The 27,112-nt window shown below is 34.0% G+C and overlaps 2 protein-coding genes across 2 annotated transcripts in view; one reads left to right on the top strand and one right to left on the bottom strand.

The window, feature by feature from the left end:
- The window catches only part of LOC110996093 (leucine-rich repeat serine/threonine-protein kinase 1), a 64,739-nt gene extending 39,545 nt beyond the window's left edge, over positions 1–25,194 (bottom strand). The window contains exons 1-16 of the mRNA XM_045633643.1: positions 24,944–25,194; positions 23,788–23,979; positions 22,797–22,962; positions 10,476–10,635; positions 9,889–10,054; positions 9,400–9,515; positions 8,558–8,714; positions 8,018–8,134; positions 7,272–7,421; positions 5,499–5,607; positions 4,709–4,869; positions 4,019–4,179; positions 3,546–3,692; positions 2,268–2,418; positions 1,574–1,747; positions 1,029–1,127 (exon numbers count right to left, since the gene is read on the bottom strand). Coding sequence (XP_045489599.1) covers positions 1,029–1,127; positions 1,574–1,747; positions 2,268–2,418; positions 3,546–3,692; positions 4,019–4,179; positions 4,709–4,869; positions 5,499–5,607; positions 7,272–7,421; positions 8,018–8,134; positions 8,558–8,714; positions 9,400–9,515; positions 9,889–10,054; positions 10,476–10,635; positions 22,797–22,962; positions 23,788–23,979; positions 24,944–24,994 — 2,277 coding nt within the window. The 5' untranslated portion in view covers positions 24,995–25,194. The remainder of the gene's footprint in view (positions 1–1,028; positions 1,128–1,573; positions 1,748–2,267; positions 2,419–3,545; positions 3,693–4,018; positions 4,180–4,708; positions 4,870–5,498; positions 5,608–7,271; positions 7,422–8,017; positions 8,135–8,557; positions 8,715–9,399; positions 9,516–9,888; positions 10,055–10,475; positions 10,636–22,796; positions 22,963–23,787; positions 23,980–24,943) is intronic.
- A 1,559-nt stretch (positions 25,195–26,753) lies between these two features.
- LOC110996086 overlaps positions 26,754–27,112 on the top strand; it is a 55,622-nt gene continuing 55,263 nt past the window's right edge. Inside the window, exon 1 of the mRNA XM_045633850.1 lies at positions 26,754–26,947. Coding sequence (XP_045489806.1) covers positions 26,862–26,947 — 86 coding nt within the window. The 5' untranslated portion in view covers positions 26,754–26,861. The remainder of the gene's footprint in view (positions 26,948–27,112) is intronic.

Genomic DNA, 27,112 nt, shown 5'->3' with positions numbered 1-27,112 from the left:
ATTTATAGTCTTTTCTCGAAATTACTGGTAATTTGAATCTGGCATGTTATATAAATATTTAGATTTAGGTTTTTTTTAAATCCTAGAACTCGTTATATAAGAAGCGTATACCATATACGTTGTATGTACGCTCTGTTTTTGCCAATAAAGAGAACCAGTAGCACTACAACCTCTTACTGTTTCTAAGAGCGCGGCCACTCTTCACACTTTTTTTTGGATTGATAAACCAACCTTGGTTTATGCCATTTATGAATGAAAAATAACATCACTCATGTGACAACCATGGCTATTTCGAGAATCATCGGGTCTATAGCCACAATTTCATCTGCATCCTCAAAAATAATGTCCCAACGATGCAAGCAGCACCAAACAGTCCCTTTTCCGGGATGGAGAGGTTGTTCACGATATTATGTGGATTTTTAGCCTTTGAAATTGCAATTTTGCTTATTTAGGAACCCGATTATTAAAGCATTTTTTATATTTCCACCGTTGTCATCAAAAGTTTGGATAACCAAAATGCGTTGTTGTAAGCGAATCTAAGACTTAAAAATGGCATACTTGGCATATAATGACTTTTGAATCACATAGTAGCACATAAACTCATAAAAAAATGTGAGCTGTCACGGGACGCCTGGCAGATGTGAAACATCGACATTATTTTGTAAAAGTAATATGCAGAAAAGAACAGATTGTGATAGAAACTAAATATGTCATAATGATAAAATAAAATATTACGATTTTTTTCCAGATAACGATGACCATTTGTTGAATAAACATTATTTTCATTAAATATTTTTAATGTGAAATTTACTACTGCATTTAGACTGTATATCATATAGCGTGGCGACGCGTCGCCACGGCATGCGTCGCCACGCCAGAAATCGGTTTTACGTGCGGCTATAGATGTTTCACATCAAAAAGTAATAGATGACTTATTATAAGCTAATTGCAGAGTACACCAGACAAGTTCCGACTAAGAATTGAGATAACTAGATATTATTGAACCTGTAAACGTCTATCATACTTACCGCTTGTGAGAATCCAAATGGCGCCGAATTGGTGGAAGGTGAAGCTCCCGGAATAGGAGAATCTGAAGGGGAGGAAACACTGGATGCACTGTCATTTGACTGAAAATAAGAGGAATGTAAGATGTGTGATTGCACAAATGGACATAATATTTATTCATTGTGTCCCCAAACAATGTTGCAGTAAAGTAGTTAAATCAGAGAGTTAATTGAATCTCTAGACAGTTAATTAAATATCGATATTCAATCAAGTCGCTAGCATTTTGATTAAAATAAAACAGCGTCGATAACGTTTAGCCATGTCTGGCCAAACGTCAGTAACGGGAAAATGTGACGGCAAATATTTTTCCAACGCCGATATAGAAGTTTCACTTCAAAAATATAATTTCCAAAATTAAACTCTCATGGAGACTTAACCAAAACTTAAATGTTTACAAAAATGTCGAAGCCTTTTTAGGGAGGAGGTTTTATCAAAAAAATTCAAAGCTAAAATTTCTTTAAAAAAAAAATTCAAAGCTAAAATTTGTTTTATCAAAATGTGTAAATACCTCCTCTCCAGTGGGTAGTTCCTTCAAGTGGTTCAAGGCAGCGTTGAGGTCTCTCAAACTGGGTGCACTCCACATATTCGCAGGAAGCGTGCGCAGTTTATTATTGGAAACGTCGAGGCTCGTCAGAGCTGGGAGACTAAAAAGCTCCTCTGGTAATTCTTCTAGGCGATTATCCTGAAAGAAACATTTCAATGTTTCAATTCCAATCCAGAGATTAATTCGACTCGTTCGACTGGAAATGCAATCCTTGGGCATTGGTATCACCCATCATCAGGAGAGCATTCTTCCTGTTTATGGTTTTATACGCACAGTTTAGGAAAATATCTATCTATAACTGAAAACCGATATTGGTAACCAAAATACGTTTAAATTAAAGTCGATAATAATCTGCAACGTCATATATTTTTTTAATTGGACAATATTAGGGTCCTTCAAGAAGAGTATACCAATACTCCTTGCAATGTGAGTGTCCATGGGCAGCATCAATTAACATCAGATTCATTTTTAAAAATATGGCGTAGGCGAGGATGTTATACAGTTTTTCAGTGAAGCGAATACACCAATAATTCGAAAATACATCGGAAACAGAGAAATAAATTCTTCTAAAATAAAGAAATGTCCTTCTTGTTAAAGACTCGAGGAAGAAGAGATTTGAGAACCAGATGTAGCAGTAATCCAGAATCATAAAACATACCTGCAAATATAGTTCCTGTAAAACTGGCGCCGTATAAACACTGCCGCTTTTCTTATCTCTCTTTTTTCTTCTCCCGCCATCATAGTCTTCTTCGAATGGATCTTTTGCTGTTGGAAGTCGCTCCAGTTTGTTTTGAGCGGCGTTCAAATATCTAGAATAAATAAATTTTGGGTCAAGTCGAGTTCATCAATTTTGGCTAGATTTTACGATGTCTTCAACAAAAAATGTTTTAAATCAGGCAATCTAAATAAAACTTAAACTGTCTAACTATGAAAACTATACAAAATATGATAGTATATATACTTATACAAGTTTTACAAGTTATGCTTCTTCATTATTTATATTAAAAAGAATTCTATATGTCCTATTAGTATACCTTTGTAGAAAAAACGACACTGACAACAGAAAAAACTAAAATGTTGACTATAGCTAACTTCTAGGTGACGGTTTTAAATAACGGTGTGCGCGCAAAAAGAAATATAACTTATAAATTTACTGGAAATAAATAAATAAATAAATTTTAAAAGAAAACCTGCTGAACTTACTAATTAAGTATCCAATACTCCGAATTTTTAATTCTGTAGAATTCTGACATTTCGCAAGTCGAAGTCAGAATTTCTCAGTCAAGTTTTCACCGAAAGAGAGACAAATTTGATGCATTTAAGGGCAATAAAATGAAATGTTTTAAATTTAAAAAAGTTATGTTTACCTACAAAAAGATAAATCATAATATCATAAATATTTACTTACTCAACTGACCTTCTACAAAAATAACATATATTCCGTCACATATCACGAATAATATATTATGGAATTAAATTTGTTTTATTTATTTAGCTGGCATCACTGCCTACTAATTCCAGGTCCTCAAAAATGAAATTCTTTACTTGTGCATTTTTATTGTTTGTTATGAAAAGGAACTTAATTAGCATTTCGCCATTCAACTGTTTTAATGTGTAGCATCACGCTTAATTAAATTGATACAGTCACTAACACATAATAAATAAAATGTTTTTATATATTTGTTCAGACTCGTATTGAAATTGAAAAATCTGCCCGGCCAAAAATGTTTGTAATCTCGGACATGTCATAAAACGATAGCTGTCAGAATTCTACGGAATTAAATACTCAGAGTATACAAAAAATCTATAAGTTTACGAAACGGTTTTACGTTTCTTTGACGTTCAGAAGTGTACTCGTTTACCTATATGAATAAATATATTGTTGTTTGTTTGAAAGCACCAACACAAAACCACCAATCACGACAGCTTTCCTCACCTCAGGCTCATAAGCGAAAACAATTCCCTCGGCAGTTCCCTCAACTCGTTGTTAGCTACTTCGAGTCTCGTCAGGGCCAATAGCGCGTTGCCATTCGTGCATAATTTTGAATTCACACGAGATGCAGCTGCACGTAACCAGCTCATACTACAAAACCAAAATTACAAATTATAGCTGTCAGATTCTTATGTCTGTCAGAATCAATTCCAATAAAACTATAATAAAAAAATTAAAAAAACTGCGCGTTTTTTCAAGGCAGTTTTTGCGCACCACCACGATGTGGAACCAGCTGCCCACTGAAGTATTTCCGAACCAATTCGACTGAGGGTCCTTCAAGAAAAGAGCGTATCAATTCTTAAAAGGCCGCCAACGGACTCGCCAGCCGTATCGGGCACTGAGAGTCCATGGGCGGCGGTATCACTTAACATCAGATGAGGCCTGCCCATGTGCCTTCTGTAAGATAAAATCCATACCGCAATCTGGTCAATTGACATCTCAACTCCCTCCAATTGATCATGACAGGCGTTGAGGGACACCTCGCGCTGAATGATAAAGCAGAGTCGGCGTCTTTTCCGGATATGACCGTCTCGGAGATCGCTGATTTGTTCAGCTTATACTCGGGATCCGGGTATGCCTGTCAAACCACATGGCAGAACTGGATTTTCACAAACATTTTCAAATGGTGTTAACTTATATGAAAATGATAGAACTGATTTTTTTTTATTAAGTTCACATACAGTTCGTGAAATTACCTTGTTTTCCGCCTATTTCGCTGGTCGTGTCCACATGTTTTAGTGACGACACCGCTTTTTATATTTTCGTAAACTTTATATTTACTACCAGTTCGCAAGTCAAGGGCGTAGAGCGGGCAAGAACTGGCAAACTCTTCGCCACTCTTTTTAATCGCCAAGTTTTTAACACAAGTTGTTTGAACTGGAGCAAATCAATCTCGAGAATTAGGATCATTTAAATATTCGTCAAATTTACAAAAAACCTGAAACACTAAAGTATTTCCGAACCAATTCGACTCAGGGTTACTCGAGAAAAAAGCGTACCAATTCTTAAAAGGCCGGCAACGCACTCTCCAGCTCTGGCATTGGGTGTCCATGGGCAACGGTATCCCGTTAGCCTTAACCTTGTTTTATAATACCAAAAACACTGACTTTGGTTGCGAGGAGGGCAGCTACGAGATCAGATAGCCCGTGTCTAGCGCATTCCCTCAACGCCTTCCCACCAGGGTCTGTGGCTCCGGCAGCCAACAGCATCTCCACTATTTGCACATTCCGAGCTCTCGCTGCTACCGCCAATGCTGTCCAACCTTCACCTGGAATTCCACATTAATGTTTAGTCATACATTGTATTGCTAGCTGATAAGCTAAAATAATGATTTACTACTAAAATACTAATTAGAGTACGTGATTTAATTTTAAAAGTCCGGCAACACACTTACGAGCGTTCTGGCTTTGAAAGTCAAGTAACATCACATGCCACCACGGTGCCTTAAAAAAATTTTTTTTTTTAATTTACCTGTGCGATCGTATCTACTTACTTATCTACCCTACTTTTGTAGTTTACTTTTTACGATTTAGTGTAAACTTTTGTTTAGATTTTGGGTTTTTTTAAATATATTATGTATTGGATTGTTTATTAAGTTACATTAAGTTATATTAAGGTATAAGTACTACTTAGTATGTAAGTTCATTGTTTTGTTTAGATTAGACCTTTGTTAAGAAACATCATATAGGAAAGAGTGTGCTTCCCTAACACAAGTTATGGAACTTAAATGGGATGTACTGGAATGTATATTTAAGACCAGGAACTTAATAAAGGGAATTTTTGTTTTGTTGTTTTGTTTTTGTTTGTTTGAATTACATTAATAAAAAATGAGGTAGAAGATAATAGAGCGTTAAAACATTATATATATCAACGACAAGTTAATATATAAAAACTCACGATCATCATTGTACGCCGACTGTGCAGGCGACGGTGACGCTCGACCTCTTGTTACGGACGCACTGCGCGAGCGACGTCTCGTATCACGGGCTACATCTGATACCATCTCCTGCAACATCATAGAAAATATGTCTTAAAACGATTGCCTTCTGACACAGCGGATTAGGGGCGAAAGACAACGTTTCCAGAACAGAAAATAGCCCAATTTTTCTATGAAAATTTAGTAGAAAATAATGCTATTTAGTTTTTACTGATGCCAGCTCAAAAAACTGTCGACTGAAACAGATATATACTCCGATTTTTAATTCCGTAGAATTCAAACATTTCATAAGTGTTGCTAGTAAAAAGTTTTCAAATATACTAGAATACTTAGTATTTATATAATATATAAATACTACGTATTCTTTATTTTACGTACAAAAAATTAAATCTAAATATTTACTTAATCAAGTGACCAATACAAAATTAACATATATTTCAATATCAGAAACAGTACATATATCGAATTAACTTTAATTACTTTATCTTATTTATTTAACTGGCAACACTGCCTACTAGTTGCAGGTTTTTTAAAAAAAATATTATCTTTACTTTTTCGTGTTTTACTGTTTGTAATGAAAAGGGACGTAAATGTCGCTCGCTGTTAAACTACTTTTAATGTGGAGCACCGCACTTAATAAAATGGATACATTCACTAACACAACACACGGAATTAAAAATCAGAGTATAAAGATAGGAGAGTATTCATAGTCCGGTCAAAAATTATTACACGCGATTGCGGTGAGAGATTTGAACCTTTATTATAGATATTATATCACTACATAGTATAAAACAAAGTCGCTTTCTCTGTCCCTATGTCCCTTTGTATGCTTAAATCTTTGAAACTACGCAACGGATTTTGATGCGGTTTTTTGAAGTGAAACTTCTTTAGAATAGTTGTGATTTCAAACCAGATGCAACGAAAAAGCGACAGTAAAAAGAGACAGAAACATTAATTCATATGATTTAACGTGGGAGAAAATGAGATAGATAAACTTCTTTCGAATCGTCGTGATTTCAAACCGGATGCAGCGGTAAAGAGAGACAGAAACATCAATTCATCATATGATTTAACGTGGGAGAAAATGAGATAGCAGGCATTATACAGCCTCTCTTTACTGCCGCTTTTTCATTTGATCGAATTTCAAACTTTCGATGTTTTAGTTTTTCCCAAATTAAAAATTTATATTAAACTTATAAATTAAAATTTATCATTAAAATATACTGTTTTAAAAGAACACACACATTTAGATAATGGAAAATGATTAATTTATATATGATTAATAATAAAAAAAATGTTTTTGAAGGTTTCACTTCTACCATGTGTGAATTGCACATATGTTTTTTTAATAGAGGAAGGTTTATATGTATAATAACACCCATTAAATAGTGGAGAAGTACTGTTATTTTTGAGGTTTCTAATGTGATGTCGTAAATAATTACATTTTTTCAGCTTACATTGCAAACGCAGGCTGAACCCTACGAGTTTTATCAAAATAATGTTCTAAGTATTGTACACATTGAAAAGGTCTACAGAAAAGTCAGTGATGGTATATGTCTATATGGTATATGTCGCGTATATTATCGAAGCTTTCCAGCGACGGAAATAACCTAACATAATAAAAACCTGCTTTTGATCAGCATTGCACCCGTGTTGGGGCGGATCACTAGTTATATATATATTTTTATAAAAATCTGTAAACAAAGAATTATATGGTATTGTGGAAGACTCACCGCACATGCATCAGGCCTTGCCCCAGCAGCCAACAATCTCCGTAAAACCCTCGCGTGTCCAAGTCTCGCAGCGCACGCAACGCACGTGTCCATACCGCGCCCGCTGTCCGTACGTACTGGACGTATACGCTTCTCTGTTTCGATTGGCGACTGAAATTGTACGTAATTTAAATTGAAAAAAGTATTCGTATCTTAATTTTTATTGCATATCTGTAAAGTCCTAATAACTTTTAGCAGTCTAGAATAAATGTTATTGTAATTTTTTTAATTGAGATTGATTTTTTTGATAAAATAATGAAACTCGTTTCTTCAAATGATAACAATCTTCAAGAAGTCATTATTGATTGTTGTGGGATGATTTCGATTCGATTGTCAAATTGAAAAAATATATCACACACAATATTCAAACTGATAACTAATACTCGTAATAATCAGTCGTAATTTAATAAAATAAAAGGTTATAATTCAGTTCCTTATAATATGATGATGATATTAATTTATCCCAAATCGGAAAGGCCTTAATACTATGATATTTGCACGGATTTGACCACCGACAAAACATTTGATATAACTTAAAAGTTAAAACATGGATTTGAAAAGAAATTAGAATTTACGAAAGACAAATGAACCTTATACATAATAATTAATGGAAAGATTCTACAAAAGACTAGGCGGTATGGTTGAAAGACTACCTGCGCCATGGACGAAAAAACACTGATAACTCGAATTAAAACATCTATACTCACATTTTTGTTACCTCCAGTTAGTTTATTGACAATAGCATGAATTCCTAATGATATTCCACTCCTGTGAGGGCTGGAATTCACTCGGGACTCCGCTGGAACAGAGTCTTTAGGGGGAGACTGTAAAAAAATTGTATTCATAATAAAATTAGATATAAAACGCAAGAACGTGCACGTACGTACATAATAATATTAAAATGAGCTGTCACGGGACGCCTGGCAGATGTGAAACATCGACATTATTTTGTAAAAGTAATATGCAGAAAAGAACAGATTGTGATAGAAACTAAATATGTCATAATGATAAAATAAAATATTAAGATTTTTTTCCAGATAACGATGACCATTTGTTGAATAAACATTATTTTCATTAAATATGTTTAATGTGAAATTTACTACTGCATTTAGACTGTATATCATATAGCGTGGCGACGCGTCGCCACGGCATGCGTCGCCACACCAGAAATCGGTTTTACGTGCGGCTATAGATGTTTCACATCAAAAAACACAATTATAGCTTTATGAATTGAGTGCAAAGCTAACCTGTGCAGGTCTCAAAGCAGGTACAGAGAACTCCAACAGCGCATCAACAACGCCCGCGTTGCCCAGCGTACACGCGACGTACAAGGCACTTTGACCGCTCGCGTCTCGTGCGTTCACGTCAAACGCCATCCGATATTGGTATTGTCCGCTTGCGTCGCTAAATAATATAAATTACTTATATATATTTACTTACGTGTCAAAAGCGCGAAAAGAGGCGAAGCATTTCAATTATTTACAAAAATATACTTCTTCTTCTCTATCAGACTCAACTCTTTACACACATTAAACAACAGTGTCAACTTCTTTTTTTTATATATAGAACAGGGGGCAAACGGGCAGGAGGCTCACCTGATGTTAAGCGATACCGCTGCCCATGGACACTCTCAGTGCCAGAGGGTTCGCGAGTGCGTTGCCGACCTTTTAAGAATTTATTACGCCAACCTCTCACCAGGAAACTGCCTCGCTCGCATCCCGCCACACGATCAACCGTTGATCGTTCAATTGAATCGTGAACCATGACGCCTTCAATAGCCATTAATGCTGTGTGCCTTAGACCACCAAGAACCAAACTGACATTGCCCTGGTCTGTAGTGCTGAGCTTTGAAGACGTCTTCAAAGCTATACAATGTCATAAGAGAAGCGCTGGACAGAAACCGGTGGAAGCAGATAGTCCGCGCTAAATGTTTCGTTGCTGACCAAGACGCTCAGAGATGAGCTGCCGACTAAAGAGAGAGAGAGAGTAGAGCTGAGGTCGGGTGCAATACTTGCAAGGATGCTTTAGCTGTCTTTTCCGCGCATGACTTCGGAGAATCTCTGGAAGTTTTCTTGTTAATATTACTTACGTGTACGTATGAAGCAGATGAGCCGGATACTGGTACTCCAATAGAAGCTTGACTAGTGATGGGTGGCCACCGATACAGGCTGCGTGTAATGGCAGCCATTTTTCAACTGTTTCTTGCTGAAATAATAAAAATTGTCAATGAAACACCAATCTAACTAACTACCACCATTTCAATTTGATTCCACCTCCATTTGGTTAAATGACCAATTTCTTGATGACACTGGAAGAAACTAGCGTTTAAGATACAGGCTAGGCCTAGTTTAAACGCTAGTGCTCATAGATGTATATTATATATAAGGTTGGCCACAATGAATGTTGTAATATATGTAATGTAGTATTTGGGTCAAATAAAGAAACTTTTTATTTTTTATTTTATTTTTTAAACTATGATGCCAGTCCCTTTTGGACAGAAGAACTATTCCACAAAGTCTTGAAACTTATATTACTCAGTGCGTCTATTTCGAACAGTCTCTCAACATTTTTGGGTTACCTGAACAGCTTCAGGAAAGTGGGCTAGCAGCAGCATGGCGTTGTCGGCATGCCCATGATAGCACGCAATATACAATGGACCATATCTGGTCACAGGGTGAGCTCTCCCATCAGCTCCGGCTCCAACAAGGACCGATGCTGATGCAAGATTGCCTAACTCTGATGCACTGAAAGATTTTAATAAAATTCTATGAAATACAATTGACATAATTAAATAAAAATGGGAGAAACTGGCGGACTTAGGTAACACTTATGAACATCAGAAAAGAAGTTAAATTAATCCTACATTAACATTTACTACCAGTTCGCAAGTCAAGGGTGTACAGCGGGCAAGAAGAACTGGCAAGAAACTCTCCACCACTCTTTTTAATCGTCAAGTTTTGAGGTTTATAAATTGTTACAACTGGAGCAAATCAATCCAAAGATTAGGATCATTAGATCTCTAATTTCGCTTTGGAGTTTGTTGTAAAAACGAATACAATTTCCATATGAGGATTGGTTTATCTTCTGGAACTGTAAGTACCGTCTCACCTTCATAATTATTTAATACTGCTCTGTTGTAGCATCATAATTAGTCTTTGTACTTACACATATAACAGCGTATTGGCTCCACCAGGCGTAAGGTTGGCAATGATGGCCGCCGCAGAACCCAAGGAATCCAGCTTGTCCCGAAGACCACTCGCATCTCCCCGCACAACCAACTCGCGAAGCTGGGCGTGATGGCATAAGCGCTCCCGTTCCAGGGCATCTGGAATACATACATTATGACAATGTCTTCTACCTGGGTTTTGGAAAATAATCCACCGAAACATTTAGGAGTCCGACCTCTCAAACCTTCGGAGTTATGAAATGTTTTACACTAAAATGTTTGGAATGTTTACCTTCTTGCTTTATAAAAAAAAATATTTGTGAAGATTTGTAATTGGCCCACAATGTTATATATATATATATATATATATATATATATATATATATATACATCTATTTCTATATTGTACTGTGAATATTCTGAATAAATAAATAAATATTTCTGCCCTATAAACTATCCTTCATAGAACCTTAACTAGAGGAAGAGATTTCATAGCCGAGTTGGCGTATACTTTAAAATCCACTAAAAAGGTCTTAATAATAATTTTTAGTTCGTTATAAATTTTGTGCAAAGGCTGCCCAGCCTAGGATACTTAGTTTTGTAAGTCAAAAGTAATTTAATAAAAAAGAACATTGTGATTACACACATTTTTTTTTTGGGTGACTACACTTATGTACACGCGTTAGAAGTTATACTTCTGTGGCGTAACAAAATAAAAATCTATTTAGAATTTTTATCTTTAGCCTTATTTAACGATGTAGACAAAACAACAGTATAAATAGAAAAAAAGTATTTATAGATTAAGTATTTATTTACATATCACAAAAAATATTTCTACATTATCAACGGTATATATTTTTTTTTTAAATGTCGACTATGCGAACTTCAGTGGGTGTCGGTTTTTTGTGGCGGTTTGCACGCGCATCGTAAAAATTTACTTTCATCATATTACCCTAACGCGCCATAAGAAGTATAACTTCAAAAATTTTAACTCCTTTACACTAGAAAAATTAACCACAGTTCTAGCTCTAATAAAAGAGAGCATAGTTCGACATTATGTTCAAGAACATCTTATATATAAAATTCTCGTGTCGCGGTGTTTGTGGTTAAACTCGTAAGAAACGGCTTTAACGATTCTCATGAAATTTTGTGTGCGTATTGGGTAGGTCTGAGAATCGGACAACATCTATTTTTCATCCCCCTAAACGTTAAGGGTAATCAACCCCTATTTTTTTTTTCAATTTAAATAAAAAAAATATTAATTTTTTTATGATACAGCATTAGTAAATACATATAACCCCTAATTTCCACCCCTCTACGATCAACCCCTGTTTTTTTATTATAAATGATATACATGGCAAAACGACGTTTGCCGGATCAGCTAGTATCATATATTATTCCAGTTAACTACGTACAATATACGAGTAAACGAGATGCCTATAAAGTTCAATAGGTGTACAAAGGATAGAAATACTTGGTAAGTCTAGTTTCACTACTAATTACATTTTAGCTTATCCGGTCTCGTCTTGCTTAGGATTTAAATACAGGTCAAGAATAGTTGATACTTCATATTTACTGGTTGAACGCGATAATTTCGCTTCTGATTAGAATAATTATTTTGATAAGTTATGGGCTTAAAGACCAAACTGTATAGATTGGTGTGATGATTAAAATAATCATTATTTTGGAACATAAGACCATCAAGGTATCACATATTCCACGTCATTAAATTCGAACCTGTAGGCATCCCTACTCATCGGCAGAGAAGAGAGAAAAAGCCGGCGTAAAAAACTCTCGGTACTCTTTTAAAAAAGCAAATCATCAAACAATATTTAAAAGAAATATATCAAATTAATTAGAGGTAGCCTGCCCAGCACTAGTCCCAGGCCATTTTATCAACTAGATAATCATTAACTTTATAGTAAGCCTTTTTACACAGCTTTTCTTTAATACATTTCTTAAATTTATTAAAAGGCAGAGATAAAAGAGCCTCTGGGATTTTATTAAAGAAGACTATCCCTTTTCCCAAAAAAAAATTACTAACTTTACATAGTCTAGTACGGGGACATTGCAGCCTGCGTTTGTTCCGAGTATTGACATTGTGCGTATGTTCTATTCTAGTATACTTATCACTATTTTTGTATACATACATAATATTTTCATAAATATATTGCGAGGGAAAAAATATATTAATTCTTTATTTCTCACACTGACTCTCATTCTGGAAGTCATTAGTAAAAACAGATGATCACGAAACAGATAAAGAAACCTTAGGACCAGGTCTGAAAGGTTGCAGCACCACTGAGTTACTCGGGCACAGGATGCTAATCACCTACCTAGGTAAGAGAAGTCAAAGTCAAATCATTTATTCCAATTAGACCACCCAAAATGTCACTTTTGAACGTTAAATACAATTTTTTAAGTAAAGCCGGATGTGACCCTAGTCGCATTCCGAGCATGTCATGACAAGTCCCGACCTACCAACTACTTAATGTCCCCCAGTATGTGACAGATGGTAGTGAATAAGAAGACAAAAAAAAAATACAATATAAAGACGATTCTAGTTGCCACTTCCAAAAGTATCGTGTGGAGAATAATGGGCAAGAAACTCCACACTTACTTTAAAATAGGAATTACAAAAAAGAAAAAACACAAAACAGATAAACAGATAGATCCCAATCGTAGAATTAATTCACGATGTGAACTATAACGGTATCTTTGATATTTTAATCAGCTGTCTTGTCTTTATGATTATTACAGATATGTTTTAAACATAGACATGTTTATTTTAATATTATTTGAACGGTTTTATTTACTTTACTTGGTTTATATTGATTATCAAATATGAGTGCAAAGAGTGAAGAGATTCCATTCTATCCATCGCCAAAAATGGATTATCTTCGTAGGGTTTTGTTATTGGGATAGGAGATCGATCGACTGTTACATTCTGATCTCAGATGTATGTAATGTTTCCAATAAGCTTGTGGATTAATTATTGGGTTCGGACGTTGGCTGACACTAAGATACTAAGGGTAGGATTCCATCGAAACGTAGCGCGGAGTCTGACTCCAGTTTTTTTTTTTTATAGAACAGGGGGCAAACGGGCAGGAGGCTCACCTGATGTTAAGTGATACCGCCGCCCATGGACACCCTCAATGCCTGGGCTCGCGAGTGCGTTGCCGGCCTTTTAAGAATTGGTACGCTCTTTTCTTGAAGGACCCTGTACGTCAAAATATACATTAACAAAAATAAACAACATACCTGGATACCACGGATCTCTGACATCATCAACAAAGTACTGGGCTGCATCGTACGCATCTTCCGCGACGCGCGCCCGCGGTTTCTCTGGTTGTTGTCTACGTACGCCACGCTTTTCAGAATAAGACGAACGCAAGTGATCGGCAGCAGAACGGAAGCGATTTAACATATTCACTAATCAGACAGTCCCATTTTTAGTTATTTTCGTAAATCACAAGAAAAATACCATGTGACGGTAGATACAACTACATACCCTCTTTAAACTTTAGTAAACAAAAAAAACATGATTAATTTGTGTACTAAGCTCTCATGAAAAGATCATAGTTTAATTTGATTTAAGTACAACATTATTCAATAACATTCTGTCATCTCTGTAAATGCCCTCATTTTCATTTAATTATGTTTATTATATGAAAAGGAGGGCATTTACATAGATATTGTAATGCAAGGAAGTGTTAATAAATAAATACAATTTGCAACAGGCAGATTCGTTTTCAATTGTTTATCGCTTGGGCCATCGCGCCACACCCAAGGGTCCGTATAATATCAGTGTTCTTGAATCCTTAACAATAACTGATCGGCTTTCTTTTTCGAATAAAAAATTAAGTACTAATAAGTGTTTTAAGCTATTGCATAGATTTTATAGCGGGCTTTGACCGAATAAAGAAGTTAATGAAGAGAGAAGTCAATTATAATCTATGAGAACAGTACTTTTAACAACTGATACCACTCCTGGTTTATTTTATCTGCGTTAAGATTAAGACCGCCCCGCCCACATTCACATGCCACCCCACGTGATAATGTGACTACAATAATTCCTTTAAAAGATATGCGTTGTATAAAGGTATATATCTCCAAGTATTAATATGTAATATAATTATCATGTTATGTCATAATCCCTGGGTCCTCATAGAGCCTTCCGCGTCGATTTTTGGATCCGAATCTTTCACAACAATATCTTTCACTAAATAATGACAATTTTAAGTATTCCGTAAGCAATTTGAGGCCCCCCCCCCCTTATATGTTGTTGGGATAAAACGTGCGGTGCGATGCGGGGCGGGGATTGAATCATGCGTAATTGTTAATATTATTGTCGACTTTCCGATACTTTACACCATATAAGTGGCAACTTTAACGTTTTACTATTTGGTACAGAAGAATGTTACGGCGCGTTACATGGGGGGGGGGGGGTAAGATACTCCAAAAATTGCGTGACGTAATACTTAAACGCTTCCTAAGCCGGTATCCTCATGATATTTTCTTTCACCGTTCGATCCAATGTTAAATGCGCACATAGCTAGAAAGTCTACAAAAAATTGGAGCAGTTTTAAAATGAAGCGGTGATTCGACAAATTTACCTAATATATGTATCGAACACTTGCACTGTTTATTATCAATTAATTCTTGTTTGTGCAATAAAGTGTATATAAATATATAAAATTTGGAACATTTTACATATGAAATCAGGTGAGTCATGCTTCAGCGAACTGTATAATTATAATCGCGTTTAGTATAAAGTAATAACAACTAAATTATTAGTTCATATTCAATTGTTTTGAAATGAAATTCAGCGTCCAAATGTATATACCTGTTTTAAATAATTGAGGATGCATCGGCATTATTTAAAAAAAATGTTTTTTAGATCGACTAGGGGACTTGCCTTAATTCGCTTTTGTCACAAACATATTCTGTCAATAATCAATAAATCGTTTATTTGCAACGAAAGTGGTACGAGCAAATGTTAAATGCGCACATAGAAAGAGAGACCATTGGTGCACAACCCGGATCGAACCTACGACCTCAGGTATGAGAGTCGCACGCTAAAACCACTAGGCCAACAAAGCTCGGTATGTAGATTGATTAAGTATAAACATTGTAATAAAATTCTCACAATCAGTCATATAAAAATAGGCATGTTTATTTTCATAATGTAATAAGTTGGATCATTTATAAATGTTATTAAACTTATGGTCTGAATACTCGCCCTTGAAAGACACCTTGCCTGTAACACTTTATATTTATGTATATGTATATTATTTTAAGATATATAAGAAAGATTAAAGTTTTTGTATTATGTTTGTTTTTTATGGATTAACCATTTAATAATAATCCATAACGCAAAAATATACCTTTTATATAATCTTAATATATATATTTCTTGTGTGCGTGTGTATGTGACTGAACTCCTCCTAAACGACTGGACCGATTTAGACGAAATTTTTTGTGTGTGTTCAAGGGGATCTGGGAATGGTTTAGATTCACAATTTTGTCCGCTGGACAATGTTTTTTTAATTAATTTTCAATTTATTAGTTGTTGTTGATTTTGGAATGTTTTACATTGGATCCGACAGACAAATTTTAAATAATATTCGAATTTTAATTTTAGTCTGTCCCGAAATTTAAAAAAGTTTTGTTATCATTGTGTTATATCGTGTGTGACCATGTGCTGGATCGTTAGATATTGTCATAACATTTGAATAAAAATTTTCATCAAAATGGTTTATTAAAAATTTAAATTTTGAAATTAAAGACGTGTAGACAGGACAACGTCTGTCGGATCCGCTAGTATATAAATATATCTTTGGAAACGTTACGTTTCGTAAAGGAATAGTTAGTAATGTAGTATTATAATGATATTTATAATTGAAGACAAACTTCTTTAGGCGCATGAGAGTAAATTTTATACGGATGAAACGCTACGAAGATGTGCAGCGTATTTGTCGAAGAAAAGGGAGAGAGCGATTAAGACCGATAGAGAGAGAGTGAGAAAAGGAGATCAAGAAAAACAACCAGTCGCACCCACTAAAATTGGAGTTCATGGGAAGATTTCCCTTTATAGGTATCACGTAGGCTTCTTTGCCTCCCCTATCCTAAAAGAAATCCTATCAGATTTCGACAGAAATTCGTCCTGAGAACCAGTTTCAATCTTTAAATTTTTGAAGTTATACTACTTTTGGCGCGATGGAGAAAAATTATGAGAGTGAATTTTTACGATGCGCGCGCACACCAACACCTAAATTCGACATCGTAAAGTTAGGTCTAGGTGGCATGGAAATCGATAACTATGTTCAAGTCGTATATTCTAGTATTTTTATATTTAGAACTCGTGTTTCGTAACAGTACAATTAAACAGTGTGAATAAATAAATATTAATTTTGGTGTTTTTAAATCAATTTCATATACGACGGTGATAGTATTTACTAATAATTTATTTATTTAAATAAAATCCTTTTGATTAATTTTAATATTGATCGTTAATCATTACTGCATGGTAGTTATTTTTTTTCCATACGCCAAAGAAGTATAAATTCTAACGCGTGTACATAAGTACACACACTTTTTTTATCTGTATTTCTTTGTTTTATTCCACAGGAAGTTGCGTGTAAGTTCCTTGTAACGTTAGCCAGGTTAGTGACCACAAATCCTTGCTAATAGAGGACAAGAGACGATAAATTCAATTAATGTTATGTGGTTGTGGTTACTGTTTTATCACATCTATCAAAGACTTAAAATAAAAAACAAATAATAGTGAAACTAATAATAGCTTAGGGTCCTTCAAGAAAAGAGCGTACCCATTCTTAAAAGGCCGGCAACGCACTCGCGAGCCCTCTGGCATCGAAAGTGTCCATGGGCGGCGGTATCATTTAACATCAGATGAGCCTCCTGCCCGTTTGCCCCCTGTTCTATAAAAAAAAAGTGAAACTTTTTTATAGGATCTCAAGGATTTTATAACATTGTAAGCGGTTTTACATAAATTATATATAACAAAAAACAAATATACTTTAGAAAATGATGGAATACATATAAACAAAATGGTTCAATAATACGAAAGGAAAAAATCAATAAAAACTATGCAATACATGTATGTAACTACGTAGTACCAAATTCTGTTGTGTTTAATGATGGTGTGGAAGTGTGGGTATGATGATGCTGATGCATGCATGATGATGATTTAGCGCTATCCAGTTATTTACTAACTAAATTATAGTTCTCATTTAGAGAGGACCTTATAGTTCGACATAAACCGACTTTCCAAAATCATAACCTGATAGAATCATTACATTTACATTTACTGCGAGTTCTCAAATCAAGGGCGTAGAACGGAAGAGAAGAACTGGCAATCAACTCTCCGCCACTCTTTTTAATCGCCAAGTAGTAATATTAAAGTAAAGTTAATATAACTTTACATTTTTTATGACGTTCATAAGTGTACTTGTATACCTATTATTGAATAAAAATATTTTGAGTTTGAAAAATTTTAACAGTCTATATAGAATAAATACAAAAATGATTCAAGTTCTAAAGAATGTTTTTTGCCAAAAAAAGGCTATTGGGGTGACTGACACGCGGTGTGAACATAATTAACATAATTTTAACGCTAAAAAAACTCAGGTAAAATATATCCAGTTACTATCTGTCCTATGTGATATTCTAAAATAAATGTCGTTAAATCTTATTTTTTTTATATACGGGCAAAAGAGCAAAAAGGGCAGACATCGAAGTCCATATACATCCATTTTTAGTGGGTGCATTGACGGAGAGGGAGGAGTCGAATTTTAGACAGTTGGAGGTCGTATCTCTCAGGGAAGACCCCCTACCGGGAGTCGATTCCACAGTTCGCAAAAGGGGGCGTCCATAAATTACGTGAGGTATTTTTTTTAATTTTCTGCACCTCGCTCCCACCCTGGTGAGATGTCGTGAGATTTTATTCCACCCCCTCCCCCAACCCCCAATCTCACGTGAGATTTTTTTAAATGTGAGTTTCTTACGTAAACGCGTTGGATTGTTATTGTAAAAAGAAAAAAAAACAAATTTGCTTCGTGCTTTTATTTACGACTAGTGATCTTAATCGTATTACGATTACGCTTAAGATTAAATCTTAAGCATGTACAATCTGGATTAAATGGACCAAAATAGTATAATTTTTTTTGTTTCAATCAGAAAAAAATTGCGTGATATTTGCCGAGACCCCCCCTCTCTCCAACGTAAGATTAGATGAGATTTGACTCGACCCCCTCCCCCCCCTTAAACACCTCACGTAATTTATGGACGCCCCCAAAGACAATGCCTTGTGAAACAGACTGTGGAAGATCCAACCATCAAGGTGATGCTGGTGAAATCGAGAATTCATACGGCTCTTTCGGTGCTGCAACGAGGTAGCAGGGATCACCCCAAACAATTCTTCAGAACACACACCGTAATACACTTTATATTAAACCCAAAGAGACACAAAGTCTCTGCGTAGAGAAAGAGAATCAATAATATCTTAATTTAAGCAGTGCGACATTCCTTAGGAGCTCAGAGCTGTGATCTCCGGCTGTGCACCAATGGACTTTCTGTTTCTTTCTATGCGGGATTTTTAAGATTGGTACGTTCTTTTGAGGACCCAGTCGAAATGGTTTGCAAATATTTCAATGGACCACTGGTTCCCAAGTAAGACCCAAATGTCACAAAAATTACTTACTTGTCTATTAAGAACGCAAAGCTTACAGAAATCAGAGGAGCATGAAACGATAACCCCTATTTTTTCAAACTCAACATCGTTGTCTGGAGTAATTGAATTATGCCAAAATTGTACCCTTCTTAAAAAGTTTCTAAACTCTCCTTTCTCTTCTTAATTTCATTCTACAAGATTCCTGTCTATCTATCCATATCTGCATTTAAAAGAAAACCACTCGATAATTGTCGTAGTAGGCCAAGTAGTTTTATTTTTGGAAAACATTATTTATTGAAGACATTTAAAATGGTTTAGATCTAAAAATAAGAATTATGTCATAATGTATGCTTATGTCAAAATCAAATGCGTTATTGACAAACGGCAGACATATGGATTAGATATATAAAACCTTTAAATATCGTTGATAAGGACTGTATATACGGGAACAAGGCTCAATAGACACTAAGTAATAGCGTCTGGAATCTTTCTTGCAGCCTAAGAACCTGTTACTGACGAATACATCATTAAAAATAAAAATCGTAAAATCCACAAACCCACGTTAATATATTGCGCAATTTAATTTAAACCCGGGACCATTAAAAAACCTTTTTATACTTGAATTAAATAAAAAATTATTTAAAGAATAATAATGTTAAGTAATGTGATTCGTAACAAGACTAAAACACACACTAATACGTTAACCGGCTAATTAGCGTTGTTATGGCATCGATACGACCGCACGGCGCCAAGTTTACGATAATACTGTTTGCGAATCGACGCAGTGATGCCAACGCCAAAATTATGTTTCCCCAACAACTAAATGTAATAAATAAAAATAAATCAACTTCTTTAGGTCTTGGCCTTACATTTTTGAATCTGTTTCATGATCATTTTTAAATCTAATAGGCAAGTAGGCAGCCACCAGTGCCTGACGTCGTCGAATTTTTGGGTCTAACATGTCGGTTTCCTCACGATGTTTTCCTTCACCGTTCGAGCAAATGTTAAATGAGCACATAGAAAGAAAGTCCATTGGTGCACAGCCGCGGATCAAACCTACGACCTCAGGCATGAGAGTCGCACGCATTTTTTAGTTCCACTTAGTTCCAATACACGAAATATTTTCCAAACGATACAAAAAACGAGCATTTAAGATACAGGCTCGGCCTAGTTTAAACGCGAGTGCTCATAGATGTATATTATGTATAAGGTTTACCACTATGAATATTGTATATAGCATGTAATGTTTGTTTTGAGTCAAATAAATAAATTTTTATTTATTTTATTTTATTTATAGATCCTCGATATTACGTATTATTCGTGTTCGGTATTATATACACATGACATTAGCACAAAATTGGGAGATTTTGCGAGATGGCAACATTAACACCTGTTTGTTGTGGGTTTGACCAATGACCGTTGGACAATTTCCGTCAAGGTTAATAAACATTTGTTTGCTTCATATGACAATTTAAACCTCCACTAACAGGCCCCGTCTTTGCTCGCGAACATAACTAACACCGAATCTCTATCCATTTTTGACCGTCTCAGATAGACATTTAATTCAAGTATTGATAAAACTGTGGCAATAACCAATCGACAGATTGTAATCCATGTGCCATCTGTCGATACAAGCTATCCATGGTAGGTCGGATCGGTGTACCTTTGTATGAACATGACAGTTCATTTGTCCCAATATCCTATCTTAAGATTTTAATTTACACCAATTTTTAAATAATTAATAAGCTATTTGATATGTTTTAAACATAGACATGTAAATTTTAATATTATTTATATTGATTGTCAAATATGAGTGTAAAGAGCGAAGAGATTGCGTTCTATCCGTCGCCAAAAATTGATTATGTTCATAGGGTTTTAATATTGGGATGCAGATAGAACATCGATCGATTGTCACGGTCTGATTTCAGATTTCTTTCATTCTTAGATTGTGAATTAATAATTGTATTCGGGCGATAATTGAAATCTGTTCGGCGTGTGACTTGCTCGTGTACATACTCGAATATGATATAAACGTTAATTTATTATATTATTTACATAACTTGATGATTAGTAATTGTGGTTGAGGATGTACGCCATATATTCCGAATAAATTTACATTTACAATCTCCGATTCAAACTTTATTTACATAATACATTTTTATTTTAAGTAATTAAGATAAAGTTTGTTTATGGAAGAGCTGGGAACCCTGACACAGGTATTTTTTACCTAAAAGTGTTTCCAAATGTTAGTTAATTCAACCTAGGAAAAAAAAAAGTCCCTACGTAAAATGAATAAAGTAAAAACATTTTTTTATTATTATTTATTACAAAGGAAATTTTGAAAAAAAAAGGAGCATAAAGCAAAGCGAACAATCAAAATTTCCGAACCAATGTGACTTAGGGCCCTTCAAGAAAACAGCATATCAATTCTTAAAAGGCCGGCAACGCACTTACGAAACCTCTAGCAACGCACTTACGAAACCGCTAGCGAGTGTCCATGGGCAGCGGTATCGGATGGCGGAAAAAAAATCTATTATAAAATATTATATTTAGAGCAAGTTGAAATTCGTATTTTAACCAGTCCCACTCGGACTTTGACCAAGACCTCATGATTTGCAGCCCTCAGCCATATCAAGTCAGCCCAGTGGTTAGCTCAGTGAGCTTAACTAATTCAAAATACAGGTTACATCGTAAGTTGGATATAATATCCAAATTGGTCATCGTATCGAATTTCATCTGTCATCTGTCATCTATGACCTTCAGGCCTCGATTACATAATGGAATCGAAAAAAAATATTTAACAATTAATAGCAATATAAAATTTACTTAATTCTTGTTATAACATTGTTAAAATTATACAAGAACCACTCAGACAGAATACTTAGAAAAGATCAGAGGACAATTTCATGAGAATCGGTCAAGCCGTTTCGGAGGAGTTTAACCATAAAGACCGCGACACGAGAATTTTATATATAAGATATTTTGTTCAATACATTCAATATTCTACGTTTAAAGTGAATAAAACTGTAAATTCATTTTAGAGTACATGTTTTGTGAATTTTCGGGTAAATAATAACAAATTATTATTAGAAAGAAGTTTCACTTTAGTCGTATGGTCATAAGCACACTCGTTTTTTTTATATGGCGGTCTAATTCAGCCGCAACCTTTGATTTTGGTAAATACAACCGATATGTTGTTCTAAACGATGATGTCGTAAACTATTTCGATTGTATATGTTACTGTAAAAGCTCGAACTATGGTTAATCTTAAGATTTAAGTGTCGATATGATACCTTTATAATACTATGTACCTGTTTTGTCTAATAGTTCATTAAAGTAAATCATTTAGAATTACTCATTGTTTTATTGTTTAAGGCAAGATCTACCAGCTGACAGTGGTAAAAATATACTGAATTCGAATGATAAAAGCTCGAAAAAATCGTCGTGTTTTCAGAAATACTTACAGTTACCGACTCATGTCGGTAAATCCTAAGATTTACACTTAAATCTTAAGATTAACCGTATTTCGAGCTTTTACAGTAACATATACACTTGCTCACCGCACAAATCCAAATACAATCAACTCATTGTCGAAATCCATCAAACTTAATACTTACATCTAACTTACCTCTAGCATTTCGTAGAACGTTCGCCGCATGCCTATGCCGGGATCGTTCAGCTAAGGTCAACGCCGTATCCCCAGCACCTGTTAATGCTGTAATATCTGCACCTGCTGATATTAACACTGTGACATTTTCGGCATGACCACCTTCAGCCGCGATATGCAATGGTGTCTGAAATTAACAGTCAATGTTAAATTTTTAAACCCCAGACGCGTTCTTAACCATCAGATTACAAGTCACGGGCGTAGAGCGGGCAAGAAGAAACTCCGCCACTCTTTAATCGCTAAGTTTTAAGTCATACACATTGTTTAAACTGGAGCAAATCAAGTTCAATCAACTGATCATGTCTATAAATCTATTTTTATTTATTTATTAACACTTCTTTACATTACAATATAAATATATTATTAAATGAAAAGGAGAGCAACTGGCGGTCTCATCGCTTTCGAGGGATTTCTTCCAGGCAACCACTCTATATAATTTTTGTGTACGTATATATTCTATTAGTAGTTCATATTAGTACGTAGCTGTCTTTTTTATCACAGTAAATTCACAATGTGGCAGAAAGGGACGACAGTGTTGTTCGTTAGAAGTAAATTAATTAAATTTATAAAAAGCTTTTTGATAAATCTAACGTTAAATGATACCTACTCTTTGAAATTGATTTGAAATTCAAACAATTTGTATACCTGAAAACTTATCTGTTAAAGAGTTGACGAGAGTTTGCCAGTTCTGATTGCCCGCTCTACGCCCTTGACTTGCGAAGTATTAAGGAATTATAATTGAAAATTTAATCGAGAATCATTTGAGGGTTTTGCAATGAAGAATTTCAATTATAATCATTAACTTTCATAAGTGTACTTATTTACCTATATACTTAAATAAATTTATTCTGAATTTAACTAATTCGCCCTTGCCGTGAATTCTAGATCCACTCTTGGTTTTGTACTGTTTAGTTTTTAAGGTTTTTCAGTAATTAGGCGGCTTATAGGTTACCTTGCCACCGGTGACATCATCAGACTTAGCATTCACATTAGCCCCACCAGCACACAGCGCTAATAAACAGCTACTACGTTCAGCAAGGGCCGCTGCATGGAGCGCATTTCGATTATGTTGATCTCTCGCATCGACCTCTGCCCCAGTAGCTATCAACTCTTGGAGCAGTTCCAAGTTGTCCCACAATGCAGCCTGGTAATCTTCATTAGTATTAGAGATATTATGTCAAATTAAAAGGAGTTAAGTTACGACCCGTTAAGAGGGCATGAGCAGATGCAATATTTTTTTTAAATAAAATAATTCAATAAAACAAATACTGCAAGTACCAATAAATATGTACATAAACCAATAATTAATGACATTTATTATTTACCTACAACTTATGAAAACTAGAATAAAATGAAATTTTATTTAATTGAAAAACTTGCTACAACAGGAGTTGTTTGAATACTACATTTAGGTTTGAGAATCTATATTAGTTAAAATTACAATTTATTTTTATTAAAATGACATGAACTTCTTCTATAACATTTCCTTCGTTCAGTTTACCTGGCCAAGATTAATAATTATTATATATGGTACTGTTCTTCATTATTTTATGTAAAATTATTAATACAACAGCTTATTAATAACTACATAAACAATTACTAGAAATATAATAAAGTTTATCTAGTAACCAATAATAAGTGATAGTGTGATTCACAAGGAATTCACTAAGCCTAGCTTTCATGGCAAAAATGTAATGAATTTGACAGACAGGAGTCAAAAATCATTCTATGTCTCATTTGTGAATAGTTCATACAAAAAATTACTAAACACTCACATTTATATTAATTTATCAGACAATTCTTATAAATTTTAAAAACTATTGTTATTGAAATTTTGAGTTTGTTTGCCATTTAAATTTTCTGGATTGGATTTTATTATAACAATATGTTTCAAGACATAACATTACTACAAAGGCCTATTGTATTTTTTGAATGAATCTCTAACTACCTACCTATATATTATTCAACAACAGCGTAAATAAATGACAATGCTGTATGATTCAGTCAAATTGCGAAAGAAATCCCTTCCCACTTATTTTTTTACAGTTTAAAATCATGCATAACGATTGTTTCTTACATGATAAAAATCAAATATTATTTAACATTACCTGATGTAGTAGCCGACCTTGGAAGTTCTCTTCATCTGGGGAAAGGTCCATTTCTTACTTTTAACACAAAAAAATAATTTTTAACTCATTTTTTCGCAACTATAAACCGCTCAAGCGTTACAAACATACAATACATGATAACTGAGTAGAACAACGGATTATAGCAATTAATAAATTATAGATTCATTAAAGTACCGCACATATATTTAATTCAAGACTTATTAATGCTTAAAAAGTAGGTGTAAATAAAATATTTATTAAATATGTTCCTAAATATATTCGATAGATCGATTTGAATGGAGTAAATGTCAAACTTAACAGCAAACTTCAAATATAATATCAAGTAGGTTATCTAGTCTGTGAAAACTGACAATTACATGTAGTAATGTTAGAGATAGTTTTATAAAATTTTGATTCAGTACATAACTGAAAATCAGTTTCAATAACGAATAATAAAAATATTAAAATTGAATCATAACGTTTGCTGAAATTATAAATTTCTGCACAACTTTATTTTATCTTAAAAAAATATGCATATATGTACTTCAATTTTTATCACGTTAAATAACTATAATATTATGATTAGGAAATTCAGTACAGTGAGTGGGGGGAAGATTTAATGGGTTTTTAATGAGATGAGCAGAGTTGTCTTTGAACCTCTATTATAGAACCTCTATAATTTTACATTTAGGTATATTTTTATGTATTAATATTGCCCATTTCTGATATATTACCTTTCCATTTAATTGCAAAATTAAAATTTATTTATACATAAAAAAATTTAGATACATAAAATTTTAAAATTCTACTGGGTATAAACTTCGGCTATGGTTTGGAACGTAAGAAAGTTGCGGTTTTAATAAATCATGCCAGCATAAAAAAGAAGTTAAAATTGGTGTTATTGACGATTTGTTGTCTTTCATTTTTCAGCCTGTCACCACTTAATTTAGTTTGATAGAACTTAAGATTAGAACTTAAAATATTGTCATGTAATAGTGATATTAACATGCAAAAAACTCCATTTAACCATGTTGTGACTTAAAATGCCATAACAGTTCTTGTTCCACTCAGTCTCTAGGGATATTGTAATTTGATAATAATATATGCATTCAATTGTAAAGTTATCATTAATGCTTACTTTTGTCAAAAACTTCCACTGTATCTACAAAACATTCATGATGTTTAAGACATGAGATATTATAGATATTTACTTTAATAATATTAAAAGAAAATTAATTTTGAAAACTTGTTACGGTAAAAAATGACATTTTCCTAACAGTTGGAGTGATCGGCACAGGGTTTAGGATCATAGGTTACATAAAGCACTATTCGGGATGACGTAAGAGAAAAAAATTGGCAAAAAGTAAATATTTGTAACAACAGGAATGAAAAAACTGTCACATGGTGTACATTTTCTGGAATAAAAGTAAAATTTCCATAACTTCAAAAATACATGACTTAATTTTTTTTTTAATTTTTCTGATAACTAGTGTGGCATTACCTTTCAGAAAATTTCGACTTGACGTCAACTTTTGGGACACCTGTATTAGAATCCATTATTTAATCTAAAATAGTCCGACTAACTCAAACATATTTAGCTAGTCGTATGCTGTATAGTAATCAAATATTTGATTATCAAATAGCTTTTCAAGTGTTCGTAAAGTCTCTAAGTATTATTGAATTTTTATTTTATTAATTAATAGACAATAAAAAAAATATTAGCTACAAATGACTGTACTAGCACAGAAGAAGAAAAAAACATTGTGGTAATTGATAACTGACACTGGCCTATGAAATTGACATTAACAATATTGAATAAGTTAGGTTATGTTATGACTTATGAATCGAATTATTGTCAAGAAAAAGTTAAAATATTGACCTCAAAAAAGTTAAAGAAATTTAATTAACTACTATCAATATGCCACCCCAAGAATGTAATTCACCAGATTTGGATGAAAAGAGTATTGAAAACATTGTAAAATTTGTATCTGATATAAGGACAGGGTAAAGAATCTTTAATATATGTCCCGTTTTAATCTTGTATATTCCAACATTTGCGAAAATGAGAAACCTTGTTTTACATGTAAAGTAATGTTCATAACTTGCAGATATTTCTATCTATTGAACTATTAGAGAATATAGAAGGATTCTCAACTATGTAATTGTTGT

The sequence above is a fragment of the Pieris rapae genome, chromosome 24 (assembly GCF_905147795.1).
Source record: "Pieris rapae chromosome 24, ilPieRapa1.1, whole genome shotgun sequence".
Lineage (NCBI taxonomy): Eukaryota > Metazoa > Arthropoda > Insecta > Lepidoptera > Pieridae > Pieris > Pieris rapae.
Note: the sequence above shows the minus strand (reverse complement) of the source record. Positions and strands in the feature narration are given on the sequence as shown.